General features: G+C 49.7%; 1 protein-coding gene across 3 annotated transcripts in view; it reads right to left on the reverse strand.

The window, feature by feature from the left end:
• The window catches only part of SLA2 (Src like adaptor 2), a 38,105-nt gene extending 26,978 nt beyond the window's left edge, over positions 1 to 11,127 (reverse strand). Inside the window, exons 1-3 of one of the 3 annotated variants that reach the window (XM_028827245.2) lie at positions 10,554 to 10,946; positions 5,946 to 6,033; positions 4,566 to 4,699 (exon numbers count right to left, since the gene is read on the reverse strand). In XM_028827245.2, coding sequence (XP_028683078.1) covers positions 4,566 to 4,656 — 91 coding nt within the window. In that variant the 5' untranslated portion in view covers positions 4,657 to 4,699; positions 5,946 to 6,033; positions 10,554 to 10,946. 3 annotated transcript variants of the gene reach the window in all.
• Positions 11,128 to 15,821: the final 4,694 nt, after the last annotated feature.

Below are 15,821 nucleotides of genomic sequence, written 5' to 3' on the forward strand. Positions count from 1 at the left end.
CTGTCACAAGGCCTGGCATGTGGTAGATTTAAAGTGGTTGCAAGAGGCCGGGCGCAGGGGCTCACGCCTGCAATCTCAGCACTTTGGGAGGCCGAGGCACGTGGATCACCTGAGGTTGGGAGTTTGAGCCCAGCATGACCAACATGGTAAAACCTCATCTCTACTAAAAATACAAAATTAGCCCGGTGTGGTGGCGCATGCCTGTAATCCCAGCTACTTGAGAGGCTGAGGCAGGAGAATCACTTGAACCTGGGAGACAGAGGTTGCAGTGAGCCAAGATCACACCATTGCACTCCAGCCTGGGCAACAAGAGCTAAACTCCATCTCAAAATGAAAAAAAAAAAAAAAAGGTTGCAAGACTGACCGGCCGTGGTGACTCACGCCTGTAATTCCAGCACTTTGGGAGGCCGAGGCGGGCAGATAGCCCGAGGTCGGAAGTTCCAGACCAGCCTGGCCCACATGGAGAAACCCCGTCTCTAATAAAAATACAAAAATTAGCTGGGCGTGGTGGCGGGCACCTGTAATCCCAGCTACTCAGGAGGCTGAGACAGGAGAGGCGGAGGTTGCGGTGAGCCAACATTGCGCCACTGCACTCCAGCGTGGGCGACAGAGCAAGGTTCCGTCTCCAAAAAAAAAAAAGAAAAAAATGTGCTTCAATCTGTTTTACTGCAGTGACAGATTAATAGCTTGGTTGGCAGAATTTACTCACAATTCTAAATAATTTTTCTTTGAGGTAAGTAAATCTGCTCGGAATTGTCTTGGCTCATCAGTGTTTGCTTGTCAGCATTTTCTGTAACTGAAATAGGAGTGAGGTGACCCTTGTTCTATTAGTCAAGATCTACCTCTAAGGCATGTTTTTTTTTTTGAGACGGAGTCTCGCTTTGCAATCGTGGTTCACTGCAACCTCCGCCTTCCAGGTTCAAGCGATTCTCCTACCTCAGCCTCCTGAGTAGCTGGGATTACAGGCACCCACCACCACGCTTGGCTACTTTTTGTATTTTTAGTAGAGATGAGGGTTCACCATGTTAGTCAGGCTGGTCTCGAACTCCTGACCTCGTGATCTGCCCGCCTCAGCCTCCCAGAGTGCTGGGATTACAGAATTGAACCACTGTGCCCAGCCTACCTCTAAGGTTTTAATCGTTTTGAACCCAGTACTCTTGTTTGAAATGTCCAGCTATAAACTTTGCTACATATTTGTAGGCACAGTGATGTTATTTCTTCAATGTAGGCTCATAGTCTGTGAAGTTTGCTTTTTTTCTTTTGAGATAGTCCCACTCTGTCACCGAGGCTGGAGTGCAGTGGCATGATCTAGGCTCACTGCAATCTTGACTTCCCAGGTTCAAGCGATTCTCCTCCCTCAGCCTCCTGAGTAGCTGGGATTACAGGCACATACCACCATGCCTGGCTAGTTTTTTTTGTACTTTTAGTAGAGACAGGTTTCTCCATGTTGTCCAGGCTGGTCTCAAACTCTTGACCTCAGGTCTGCCTGCCTCGGCCTCTTTTTTTTTTTTTTTTGAGACAGAGTCTCACACTGTCACCCGGGCTGGACTGCAATGGCATGATCTTGGCTCACTGCAACCTCCACCTCCTGGGTTCAAGCAATTCTCCTGCCTCAGCCTCCCAAGTAGCTGGGATTACAGGTACCCACCACCACGCATAGCTAACTTTTTGTATTTTTAGTAGAGATGGAGTTTCACTATGTTGGCCAGGTTGGTCTCGAATTCCTGACCTCATGATCTGCCCTCCTTGGCCTCTTAAAGTGCTGGGATTACAGGCATGAGCCACCACACCTGGCCTGAAGTTTGCTTTTTTTAGTCAGCTCCATAAAACAGTGTGCTAAGATTTTCACATCTTTAATTATCACATGGTTGAGGAGAATTCTACATTACAAATGAAAAACTTGAGATGGGGAATTTAGGCGATGTATTGTTTTGTTTTGTTTTGTTTTTGAGACAGAGTCTTGCTCTGTCCCCCAGGCTGGAGTGCAGTGGTGCGATCTCAGCTCACTGCAACCTCCGCCTCCCAGGTTTAAGAAATTCTCCTGTCTCAGCCTCCAGAGTAGCTGGGACTACAGGTACATGCCACCATGCTTGGCTAACTTTTGTATTTTTAGTAGAGACAGGGTTTTACCATATTGGTTGAGCTGGTCTCAAATTCCCGAGCTCAGGTCATCCACCTGCCTCAGCCTCCCAAAGTGCTGGGATTTACAGGCATGAGCCACCACCCCTAGCCAATTTAGGTGATTTAACTAAAGTCCCAGTAGCAAAACTTGCACAAAAGCCATATAAGGCACATGTCCCTAGGCTCTGTCCAGGGGAGCGAGGAAATACTCCGTGAAGTAGTGTGATCTTGTTATCTGTGCTAGTTGATTTTATGTGTCATTGTGGCTAGGCCACACAACCCAGATATGTGGTCAAATACCAGTCTAGATGTTGCTGTGAATGAGATTGAATTTATTTATTTTTTTGAGACGAAGTTTCGCTCTTGTTGCCCAGGCTGGAGTGCAGGTGCAGTGGTGTGATCTTGGCTCACTGCAACCTCTGCCTCCCAGGTTCAAGTGATTCTCCTGCCTCAGCCTCCCAAGTAGCTGGGATTACAGGTGTGCGCCACCATGCTTGGCTAATTTTGTATTTTTGGTAGAGATGGGGTTTCACCATGTTGGTCAGGCTGGTCTCAAACTCCCAACCTCAGGTGATCCACGCACCTCGGCCTCTCAAAGTGCTGGGATTACAGGCGTGAGCCACTGCGCTCAGCCGAGATTGAATTTAAGTCAGTAGACTGAGTAATGCAGATGACCCTCCATAATGTGAGTGGGCCTCATGCAATCAGCTGAAGGTCATAAAAGAACAAGACTGACGTCCTTTGAGGAAGAGGGAATTCTGCCTCCAGACTGTGGTCGCACTCAGGACCACAGCATCAGCTCTTCCCTGGGTCTCCAGTCTGCCTTGCTGATTTCAGACTTATAGCCTCCACAATCGTGTGAGCCAGCTCCTCAAAACAAAATCTCTATATATACACACACACACACACACACACATCCCCCCACACATCACGTATTGGTTCTATTTCTCTGGAGAACCCTAATACATTATTGAAATCCCAATCAAGGTGTGACTTGAGAAAGGATTTGTGGCCTGTTTGGGGGAACAAGAAATAGACCTGGGGCCATAGTTCCAACATCAAAATACCAGAATTGCTAGGATATTTTTATTGTTCAACTGTCCTAGAAACTGCGAGTTTTAGTCAAGACTATATTAGAAAATCATGGTGATAGACTCAGGATATGCATTGTCTATGCTATTTTTCTACCATTAAGACAGTCCTGGCAAGGGCCAGGCGTGGTGGCTCATGCCTGAAATCTCAGCACTTTGGGAGGCCAAGGCAGGAGCATCACTTGACCCCAAGAGTTCAAGACCAGCCTGGGCAACATAGGGAGACTCCATCTCTACAAAAACATTTAAAATGGAGCCAGGCATGGTGGCATGTGCCCGTAGTCCCAGCTACTTGGGAGGCTGAGGTAGGAGGATCGCTTGAGCCTGAGAGGTTCGAGATGCAGAAAGCCATGATCACACCACTGCACTCCAGCCTGGGTGACAGAGCAAGATCATGCATTTAAAAAAAAAAAAAAAGGCACAAAAATAAAAAAGACAGCCCTAATGTCACTTCAGGTAATTTCACAGTACCTGTCAGGTCCACTAGAACAGTATAGCAGAACTTTCTACAATAATAGAAATGTTCTGTAATTCTGTGCTGTCTAACAAGGTGGTCGCTCGCTACATGTGCTATCAAGCACTTACTTAAAATAAATGTGGCTGGGGTGATTTAAGACTTTTTTTTTTTTTTTTTTTTTTTTTTTTTTTGTGAGACAGATTCTCACTCTGTTGCCTAGGCTGGAGTGGCATGATCTCGACTCACTGCAACCTCTGCCTCCCGGGTTCAAGTGATTCTCTTGCCTAAGCCTCCTAAGTAGCTGGGATTACAGGTGCCTGCCACCATGACCGGCTAATTTTTGTATTTTTAGTAGAGACAGGGTTTTACCATGTTGGCCACGCTGGTCTTGAACTCCTGACCTCAGGTGATCTGCCTGCCTTGGCCTCCCAAAGTGCGGGATTACAGGCATGAACCACTGTGACCGACCCCGGCCTAAAATTTTAAATTTAAGCAGTTGCGTGTGGCTGGTGGCTACTGCAATGGACAGTGCAGCTCTAGGGGGCTGCAGAGGTGGGGCTGGCTAGCTCGGTGTTTGGATAAACAACTTGTTGAGAAGGAGGGAAGCCTTGGGAAATGCCTGGGGGTCTATCATGCCTCCTGGTTTAATATTCTGGTCAGTGCCTATTGCTTTCTCCTATTTTCTCATTTACCCCATTGTTTACTATTACTGCTAAGTTGGGCTCTATAGGAGCAGTAGGACCCTGCTGTATGGCTCAGTAGGCAGGGCCTGGTATGCAGCAGGACCTCAGTGGTGCTTATGCTGTGTTGGAGCTGCTGGCTAGGAAGGCCCACAGAGGCAGTGAAGTCTAGTACTGTGTGGGAAGGGCCTGGCTGTCACAGGCCCCGAGGCTTGCCTGCTTCCGTGGTCACAGGTCCCTGGCCTTGGACAGAGGGACTCAAGCTTGGGCTTGGCAGGGATTTTCTTCTGCTGGGCAGACTTCCCATTGTTCCTCAGCAAAGCACTCAGAAGCACATCATCGACGGAAATCTGAAAGAGACACAGTGATGGGGACAGAGCCGAGGCTTCTGGCCCAATCTCAGATAACTCTCCCTCCCCAGATCGACCCTGGCTATCTCCTCACAGAGCATGTGAATGACCTCCCTCCTGTGGGGCCAGGCTCCAGCCCCTGAAGGCTTCCTGCACATTGGACGCTGTTTTCTCCACATCTCATCTTTTTTATGCCGCAACAGGCTCAACTTTTTCTTTCTGGGCCTCTGCTTAGGTCCCTCCCATGGGCAGTTATGCCCTCTCCTCTCCGTCAGTCCTGTTTGGATCCTATTCTTCCTTCCCCAGGAAGCCTTCCCAGCCCCTAGCCTTTGTTGATCACTCCTTTGACTTCCTACGGCTCACTTAGAACCCTTTCTCTGACCAGGGATCACACTCTGCTATGGGTGGGAGGGGACAATGACAGGACAGTGAGCTCCCTCCAGGCATACCAGGACCTGTGGCTTGGGTCAGAGGTCTGCAAGGAGGGCTGGGTGTGGTGGTTCATGCCTGTAATCCCAGCACTTTGGAAGGCTGAGGCAGGTGCATGACCTGAGGTCAGGAGTTCAAGACCAGCCTGACCAGTATGGTGAAACCTCATCTCTACTAAAAATACAAAGATTAGGTGGGTGTGGTGGCATGTGCCTATAGTCCCAGCTACTCAGGAGGGAGGCTGAGATAGAATTGCTTGAACCTGGGAGACAGAGGTTGCAATGAGCCCAGATCAAGTCACTGCACTCCAGCCTAGGTGACAGAGCGAGACTCCCTCTCAAAAAAAAAAAAAAAAAAAAAAGAGGTCTGCAAGGGGGATCTAAGCAGGCGTGAGAGATGGTGTCACAGCAAGCCACGGTGACACAGATACACTTATTGGTGTCACAGTAAGAGTACCTGTCTCAGCCTCCTGAGTTGCTGGGATTACAGGCGTGAGCCACCAGGCCCTGTACTTTAAGAGGCCGAGTACTTAATCCCAGCACTTTAAGAGGCTGAGGAGGGTAGATTGCTTGAGCTTATGAGTTCCAGACCAGCCTGGCCAGCATGGCGAAATCTAGTCTCTATAAAAGAAACCACAAAAGTTAGCCGGCTGTGGTGGTGCACACCTGTAATTCCAGCTATTCGGGAGGCTGAGGTGGGAGGGCAGGAGGATTGCTTGAGCTTGGGAGGTGGAGTTCACAGTGAGCCAAGATCATACTATTACACTCCAGCCTGGGCAACAGAGTGAGATGCTGTCTCAAAAAAAAAAAAAAAGTACCAGGGGTTGTATGATGCAGTGATGACTTGCAAGGCTTCGGGGGACTGACTGTTGAGCCACTTCCCCTCTCTGTGCCTCCTTTCCTCATCTGAAAAATGGGGATAACAACACTCAACATACAGGTCCGAGAGATAACGCACATGAAAACCCTGGCCAGCCCCCTGTTTCCTTTACCACGTCCTGAATGTCACTTCATCAGAGGCCTCTCCTGGGAGCCTCCCCAGGAGGTCTCGCTCCGTCACCCAGGCTAGAGTGTAGTGGTGCAGTCCTAGCTCATTGCACCCTTGAACTCCTGGGTTCAGGGGATCCTCCCACCTCAGCCTCCCAAGTAGCTGGGATCACAGGCATTAGCCACCACACCCAGCCTCTTTGCAAGTTTTTTTTTTTTTTTTTTTTTTGAGACAGAGTTTTACTCTTGTTGCCCAAGCTGGAGTGCAATAGCGCGATCTCGGCTCACCACAACCCCCGCCTCCTGGCTTCAAGTGATTCTCCTTCCTCAGCCTCCCGAGTAGCTGGGATTACAGGCATGCGCCACCACATCCGGCCAATTTTGTATTTTTATTTTTTTATTTTTTTTATTTTTTTTTTTGAGACGGAGTCTTGCTCTGTCACCCAGGCTGGAGTGCAGTGGCCGGATCTCAGCTCACTGCAAGCTCCGCCTCCCGGGTTTACGCCGTTCTCCTGCCTCAGCCTCCCGAGTAGCTGGGACTACAGGCGCCCGCCACCTCGCCCGGCTAGTTTTTTTGTATTTTTTAGTAGAGACGGGGTTTCACCGTGTTAGCCGGGATCGTCTCTCGATCTCCTGGCCTCGTGATCCGCCCGTCTCGGCCTCCCAAAGTGCTGGGATTACAGGCTTGAGCCACCGCGCCCGGCCTAATTTTGTATTTTTAGTAGAGACAGGGTTTCTCCATATTGGTCAGGGTGGTCTCGAATTCCCGACCTCAGGTGATCCGCCCACCTCGGCCTCCCAAAGTGCTGGGATTATAGGCATGAGCCACTGCGCCCGGCCCTTTTTCTTTTTTTTAAGTTATGGGCTCTCGCCTTTTTGCCCAGGCTGTTCTTTTTTTTTTTTTTTTTTTTTTTTTTTGAGACGGAGTCTTGCTCTGTAGCCCAGGCTGGAGTGCAGTGGCGCGATCTCAACTCACTGCAGGCTCCGCCTCCCGGGTTCACGCCATTCTCCTGCCTCAGCCTCCCGAGTAGCTGGGACTACAGGTGCCCGCCACCTCGCCCGGCTAATTTTTTGTATCTTTTTTAGTAGAGACGGGGTTTCACCGTGTTAGCCAGGATGGTCTCGATCTCCTGACCTCGTGATCCGCCCGTCTCGGCCTCCCAAAGTGCTGGGATTACAGGCTTGAGCCACCGCGCCCGGCCACCCAGGCTGTTCTTGAACTCCTGGGCTCCATCAATCCTCCCACCTCAGCTTCCCAAAGTCCTGGGATTACAGGTGTGAGCCATGGGACCCAGCCTCTTGGGAAGTTTTCGTCATTCATTTTAGAGTTCACTTCTTTAATCTGCCACTATCCTGTAACTGCATCAGGACAAGAACTTCTTTTGTTTGCCTATTACTCAGCATTTAGGGAAGCACTCAGCACACATGAACTAAATGAGACCGTTAGCTCTTCGGACAGGTGTCTTATCCTTAGAATAGTTTAAATCCCCAGATTTCCAGGGTAGTGCTGACTTTTCCAAACACTATATTAAAGTGTTTGGGGAGTGGGAGGCAGAGCTTTGTATTTCTTTTCAGATGGTTTCATTCTTTTCAGTAGGGACAAGGCACAATTACACATTTGGCCCAGTTCAGCTGGTATTCATGGAGTTCCTGCTCTGTGTCAGGCACCTGCCAAGGGCTGGCAGTCCCTGGAGGGGAACCCATGCTCCTTACTCTGGAGGAGCTCACTGAATGGGGTGGTGACAGAGTGGGCTCCTTCCTGGATGAGGACGGGTGTCCATCAACATCATGGAGTGATTTCTGTGGCCTCCTGGGCCAGTCCTGTCTGGGGAGTAAAGATCCTACCTTAGCGGATGGAACAGCCTCTCTGTTCTTCAGCCTCATGTCATTGACATGGGAATAACAATACCTGGGCCGGGTGCGGTGGCTCACTCCTGTAATCCCCAGCACTTTGGGAGGCTGAGGCGAGCAGATCACATGAGGTCAGGAGTTTGAGACCAGCCTGGCCAACATGGTGAAACCCTGTCTTTACTAAAAATACAAAAATGAGCCGGGTGTGGTGGTGGGTGCCTGTAATCCCAGCTACTTGAGAGGCTGAGGCAAAAGAATTGCTTGAACCTGGGAGGCAGGGGCTGCAGTGAGCCGAGACTGTGCCACTGCACAGCAGCCTGCGTGACAGAGCGAGACTCTGTACCCGCCCTGCTGCAAAACAAACAAACAAACACCCAATACCTGCTTGCTGCTGCCTCCCTATGGGGAGTTCAGCATTCATCTGGAAGGGAGCTCTTGAACACAGAATGGGCATGTGGCATGGAAATGAGTCCTGACAGCCACTTCCTGCTCAGAGTTTTAGGATCCTGCAGCCTGGGTACACTGAAATGGTGCTGCTGTTCTTTTTTTTTTTTTTTTTTTTTTTCTTTTTTTTTGAGACGGAGTCTCGCTGTGTCGCCCAGGCTGGAGTGCAGTGGCCGGATCTCAGCTCATTGCAAGCTCCGCCTCCCGGGTTTTTACGCCATTCTCCTGCCTCAGCCTCCCGAGTAGCTGGGACTACAGGCGCCCACCACCTCGCCCGGCTAGTTTTTTTTTGTATTTTTTAGTAGAGACGGGGTTCCACCGTGTTAGCCAGGATGGTCTCAAACTCCTGACGTCGTGATCCGCCCGTCTCGGCCTCCCAAAGTGCTGGGATTACAGGCTTGAGCCACCGCGCCCGGCCGGTGCTGCTGTTCTTGAGGAGGTTTTTTGGTTTTGTTTTACATTATTGGGGTCTTGCTGTGTTGCCCAGGCTGGTCTTGAACTCCTGGGCTCAAACGATCCTCCTGAGGAGGAATTTTACAAACCCAAGACCAGGAAACCCCAGGGAGAGAACCTCTGGCTTGGGTAGCGTGAGTGCCCCCTTGAACCTGGTTGGAGCTGTGTGGCCTCAGGCAAAGCATGCAAGCTTCCTGCATCTCATCTGTGAATGAGGTGCACCACAGGCGCCACAGGGCTGTGGGGAGAGTCGCAGGAGTCCGGCACAGAGTGGGTGCTCAGTAAGGCTTAGTTTCCTTTCCCCTCCTTCAGGAAGACCACAGTCACCACCTGCAATAGACCGAGAGACTCCTTCCTGCCGCAGGTGGAGCTGGGGGCTGGGCCCAAAGGCAGACGGAGACAGGGGAGCTGTACTCAGGCTGGAAGCCTCCCCAAAGTCTCTGCAGCTCCCCTCACCTGGTCAAGGACTTGGTCAGGTCAAGGCCAATAAGCCCCTGGGAGCAAAATAAAGACCATGCGATAGGCCAGCCTAGGAGGAGGCAGTATTAGCCACAACTTTTATAAGACAGCATCTAATCATTAACTACACAAATTTTTGAAAATCTTACTATGTGCCAGGCACTTTCCGGAGGACAGGAGGCATCGGGTGAAAGGAAAAAGTTAGTCAACGGCAGCGGAGATCAGCTCACTGCCCAGAATATTGGTTGTTTTTTTTTTTTTCAATGTCTCACTTGGGCCCCATTTCAGATACAGTGACCAACTCCCTGAGAGGACGACCTTGTGCTTCTGGTCACATAGCCCATTCGTGAAGGGCTGGGCCTGCTGTCATGTGTATTTTGCGCTTCTGAAGATCATTTTTCAGCGGTGGGTGTAAGAGTGATGGATTTGACCAGGCATGGTGGCTCATGCCTATAATCCCAGCAATTCAGGAGGCTGAGACAGGAGGATTGCTTGAGGCCAGGAGTTTGAGACCAGCCTGGGCAACACAGTGAGACCTCCCCCCGGCCCCGCCATCTCTACAAAAATATAACAAATTAGCTGGGTATGGTGGTACATGCCTGTAGTCTCAGCTACTTGGGAGGCTAAGGTGGGAGGATCCCCTGAACCCAGGAGTTCAAGGGTGCAATGAGCTAGGACTGCACCACTACACTTGAGCCCAGGGGTTCAAGTCTATAGTCATGATTACGCCGCCGCACTCCAGCCTGGGTGACAGAACGAGACCCCAACTCAACAAAAAATAATAATGAATTTGGATCGAGTTAAAGGGAGATCTCTCCCTTTCTTTCAACTGAGAAATATCACCCTTTTGAGAGTGAGATTTCACTGTAGGCTCTCCAGCTGAACTGTCTTGAGAGATGATAGCCCTCACATTCCTGCCTTTGGAGTCTCACTGCAGCGCAGAGAGGGGCCCAAAGTCACAGAGCAAATGCGCAACTGAGATGGGACTAGGACGGGCGTGAAGACAAGCTGCAGGGAAGAGCGTAGGCTCCAAGAGGCAGTCAAAGGTGGAGTAGGTGGGTCTTGGTTCTTCTGGGACCCCCAGAAACCACCCCTCTTTACAGCCACTCTCCCTTCTCCTTGAGCTGTTTTTTTCCCAATAGCAAATAAAGCCCAGACCCAGTCTGAGCCGGGGAGATCATTCTTCCTCACCTGGCTCTAGGCCATCCGAGAACAAAAGCAAGCATACTTACTGGTTTGTCATCAAAGGCTTGGGAAGACGGCTCTGCTGAGAGGCATGCTCTGGCTGGACAGGTTAGGGCTTTGGGGGCCTTCTGGAAGTCTGCCAGTGTCCTTGGTCCTAGGACACCCAGAACTCTCAGCCTGGGAGGATCTTCAGGGAGAGGCTAGGTGTCGGTTTGGGTAGCTCAGCATCCGTCTGCAGTCAGCAGTTTGTACAGCAGGGATAGATCAGCTGCCCCATGCTCCTGAGGGATTCTGGATTGGGGAACCCTCCCAAGCACAGCCGAGCCAGGGAAGGAAAGCCCAGGGCCCTCTGAGCTCTGTCACAGAGACACAGGCGTGGGGTCCTTGGAGCTCTAGCTCCGACTGCAGACTCTGTGGTTCTCACAACCACCCGTTTCCTCTGACGGCATCACAGACCATGGAGGAGCCACCTTCCCCGAGTTCCTGTTTCTAGGGGAGCAGCTGCTGCCTTGTCATGATCCTGGAGCAAAAGGTTTTTCTCTGGCTTTGTGGCATGGTCTTGTCCAAGGAACACAGGACTGAGGAAAATGAGCAGGAGTTCCCATGCTGGCCTAACCATAACACTCACTCAACCGGGCTTAATTGTAGTAATTTCTGGGATCTCCCAAACCTTCTAAATCCAAGTCACCAGACAGGGAGCCCAGGAATCTAAATTTTAAACCAAGCGATTCCCTTGACTGCCGAGTTTGGGAAGCAGTGCCTTCTCAACCTTTAGTGTGCATAGGAATCACCTGCAGATCTTGTTAAACTGCAGGCTCTGATTCAGAAGGTCTGGGGCGGAGTTCAATATTTTGCATTTCTAATAAGCTCCCAGGTGACCCCATGTTGCCAGTCTGGGGACCACACTTTGAATAGCAGTATCTGGACAGTGGTCTCCAAGTGTGGTCCCTAGACCAGCAGCCTCAGCGGGAATTTGTTAGACATGCAAATTCTCAGGCTGCATCCCAGATCCACGGAATCATACTCTGGGGGTAGGCCTGGCAAGCTGTTTTCATGCTTCCAGGTGATTCCAATGCATGCCCAGGCTTGATTTCTTCTTTAACAGGGTCTTGCTTTGTCACCCAGGATGGAATGCAGTGGCACAATCATAGCTCAGTGCAGCCTTGACCCAGGCTCAAGTAATCTTCCCTTCTCAGCCTTGAGTAGCTAGGACTACAGGTGTGCACCAGCACTCATGGCTAATTTTAAATTTTTTTTGTAGAGATGAGGTTTCACTGTGCTGCCCAGGCTGGTCTCAAACTCCCGGCCTCAATTGATCCTCCCGCCTCCGCCTCCCTAAGTGTTGGGATTACAAGCATGAGCCACGGTCCATGCCTAAGCTTGAGAGTCACTGGTCTAGGATAAAGAATCTGACTCCGGCTGAATTGTCTTTGATCAGTGTGTTACCTTCAGTCCCACCTTTCATTAAGATTTAACCACACCCTCTTGCTGCTTCCCCATTAGGGGGATTAGTACTCTTGGAGACAAAGGGCCCACTGCACTGAAATGACTCCTGACTCCAGCTCAGCCCATGCAGCCCTTTCTGGGGCCTTGCCAGCTAGAGCACTCCTGCTGAGGTTCTCCCTTGATCCTGGGGAAGGCTGGTTTGATTTTTATCTTTGTAGGCACTCGGCATAGCGAGCTGAAGGAGCCAGAGTGGAGCCACACTTCTGCACGAAAGTTCTCATCAGGATGTTAGAATGGGTGACAGCCACTCAGGGACGTAAGCCTTGGCTTGAGCCCACCTTCCCACTCCTGCTGCCATACAACTCTAATGCCCATCTTCTTATGACAGGCAAATTTCCAAAACAAGCGTCAAGGTGCAGTTCATGAATGGGGCAGGAAGTAGGGAAACTCTGGTCTCTTCTTAAAAGAATCCCACCGCATAACTCTCCTTTTCTACTTAGGGAGGCACCTAAGAATTACAAAATTTAAAATCCTAGGTCTTCCACTAAGAAATATGCACTGGTGTTCCTCCCTGGCTCCTGGCCAGAGCTCTTAAAACCCTTCTAATTTTCTCGGTGACAGAAGTGTTTTCTGTTCTAATGAGGCAACACTTGGTGGGCTCCTGGATGCGGACTGGTCACTAGAAAGACAAAGCCATCATTATGAGCTTGGAGCTTTCAGTCCCACCCTCATCCTCTGGAGTAGGGAGAGGAGCTGGAGATTGAGTTAATGATTGATAATGCTTATGTAATGAAGCTTCTATAAAAATCCCTCAAGTACGGGGTTCAGAGAGCTTCCAGGCTGGTGAACACATCCAGCACACCAGAAGGATGGCAGACTCCAACTCCCTGGACCCCTCCAGACCTTGCTCTACATACTTTTTTTTTTTTTTTTAAGATAAGAGTCTTGCTGTGTTGCCCAGACTGGAGTGCAATGGTGCAATTTAGGCTCACTATATCCTTTGCTTCCTGGGTTCAAGCGATCCTCTTGCCTCAGCCTCCCGAGTAACGGGGATTACAGGTGCCCACCATTGTGCCCAGTTAATTTTTGTATTTTTAGTAGAGAGGCAGTTTCATCATGTTAGCCAGGCTGGTCTCGAACTCCTGACCTCAGGGGATCCACCCACGTTGGCTTCCTAAACTGCTGGGATTACAGGCTTGAGCCACTGTGTCCAGCCTCCTACATATATATATATATATATATATATATATATATATATATATATTTTTTTTTTTTTTTTTTTTTTTTTTTTTTTTTTTTTGAGATGGAGTTTTGCTCTTGTTGCCCAGGCTGGAGTGCAATGGTGCAATCTTGGCAACTTCAGTCTCCCAGGTTTAAGCGATTCTCCTGCCTCAGCCTCCCAAGTAGCTAGGATTACAGGCATCTGCCTCCATGCCCGGCTAATTTTTGTATTTTTAGTAGACGGGGTTTCACCATGTTGACCAGCCTCGAACTCTTGATCTTGTGATCCACCTGCCTTGGCCTCCCAAAGTGCTGGATTACAGGTGTGAGCCACCACACCCGGCCCTATATACTTCTTTATCTGGCCATTTACCTGTTGTATCCTTTATCGTATGCTTTTTTTTTTTTTTTTTTTTTTTGAGATGGAGTCTTGCTTTGTCACCCAGGTTGGAGTGCAGTGGCACGATCTTGGCTCATTGCAAGCTCCGCCTCCCGGGTTTCCGCCATTCTCCTGCCTCAGCCTCCCGAGTAGCTGGGACTACAGGTGCCTGCCACCATGCCCAGCTAATTTTTTGTATTTTTAGTAGAAATGGGGTTTCACCATGTTAGCCAGGATGGTTTTGATCTCCTGACCTCATGATCACTATATTGCCCAGGCTGGTCTTGAACTCCTGGGTTCAAGTGATCCTCCTCCTCCCAAAGTGCTAGGATGACTGGTGTGAGCCACCGCATCCAGCCTCATATCCTTTTGAATAATAAACCAGTAAATTCAGTGTTTCCCTGAGTTCTGTGAGCCATCCTAGCAAACTATCAAACCTGAGGGAGGGGGTCCAATTTGTAGCCAGGGTGGACAGAAGTATGAATAACCTGGGGATCCACTGCTTGCAACTGGCATCTGAAGCAGGTCTTGTGGGCCTGAACCCTTAACCTGTAGGGTCTGTGCTAACTCCAGGAAGCTGGAGTCATAACTTAGGACACCTACTCCGTGTCTGGGGTGTTGGAGAATTGGTTGGTATGGGAAAAAGCTCATACATTTGGTCACAGAAGTGTTGGAATTGTTGAGTGTAGTGGAGGAAACTGTTTCCCATACAGCCACTTACTAGTTTTGTGACCATTTACAAACTAGTTATCTCTGGACCTGTTTCTGCATCCACAAAATGGGAATAGCATGTATCTCACTGGATCAATAGAAGGAAATTTATAGGAAGGCATTAAGGGCCTGGCCTATATATAGATGCTCAATAAAGGGCTGATTCCTACACCTGTAATCCTAGCATTTTGGGAGGCTAAGGCAAGATCACTTGAGGTCAGGAGTTCAAGTCCAGCCTGGGCAACAAAGTGATACCCTGTCTCTACAAAAAATAAAAAATTAGCTAGGCATGGTGGTGCATGCCTGTAGTCTCTGTTACTCAAGAGGCTGAAGTGGGAGCATGGCTTGAGCCCAGGAGTTTGAGGCTGCAGTGAGCTATGATTACACCACTGCCATCCAGCTTGGGTGACAAAGCAACACACTATTTAAAAAAAAAAAAAAAAGTCCCAGCGCAGTAGCTCATGCCTGTAATCTCAGCACTTTGGGAGGCTGAGGCGGGCAGATCACTAAAAGTCAGGAGTTCCAGACCAGCATGGTCAACATAGCGAAACCCCATCTCTACAAAAAATTAGCTGGGTGTGGTAGCACATGCCTGTAGTCCCAGGACTCGGGAGGCTGAGACAGGAGAATTGCTTGAACCTAGGGGGCGGAGGTTGCAGTGAGTGGATATCGTGCCACTGCAGTATAGCCTGGGCGACAGAGCGAGACTCCATGTCAAAACAAAATATAACAAAACAAAAAACAAAAAAAGGGCTACTGAGGCCATCAGATCAATTCCTTCCCACGTCAGCATTCTGTGGACCACTGGCCTGCATTGTAAGACTTCAGCTTGGTAATCTTTATCTGTTCACATACATTTGTTTCAACTCCTCTGCAAGAACGGGCAGGGTCCATGTCTTTTTTTTTTTTTTTTGAGACAGTCTCGCTCTGCTGCCCAGGCTGGAGTGCAGTGGTGCTATCTCTGCTGTCTGCAAGCTCTGCCTCCCGGGTTCACACCATTCTCCTGCCTCAGCCTCCCAAGTAGCTGGGACTACAGGCGCCCGCCACCACGGCCGACTAATTTTTTGTATTTTTAGTAGAGATGGGGTTTCACTGTATTAGCCAGGATGGTCTCGATCTCCTGACCTCGTGATTTGCCCACCTCAGCCTCCCAAAGTGCTGGGATTACTGGCGTGAGCCACTGCACCCTGCAGTCCATGTCATTTTTTACGAGTGCCTCTCGCAGATGTAGCAATCCACATGCACTTTTGCTGGCACTTGCCCCTGGGTCATTGAAAACTCATCTGAGATGGTGGTCTCCTGAAATGATTATTATTATTTTTTTGAGACGGAGTCTCACTCTTGTTGCCCAGGCTGGAGTGCGATGGTGCAATCTTGGCTCACTGCAACCTCCACCTCCCAGGTTCAAGTGATTCTCCTGTCTCAGCCTCCCGAGTAGATGGGATTACAGGCACATGCCACCATGCTCGGCTAATTTTTTTTTTTTTGTACTTTTAGTAGAGATGGGGTTTCATCATATTGGTCAGGCTGGTCTTGAACTCCTGAACTCCGGTGATCC

This window comes from Macaca mulatta, chromosome 10, assembly GCF_049350105.2.
Source record: "Macaca mulatta isolate MMU2019108-1 chromosome 10, T2T-MMU8v2.0, whole genome shotgun sequence".
NCBI lineage: Eukaryota > Metazoa > Chordata > Mammalia > Primates > Cercopithecidae > Macaca > Macaca mulatta.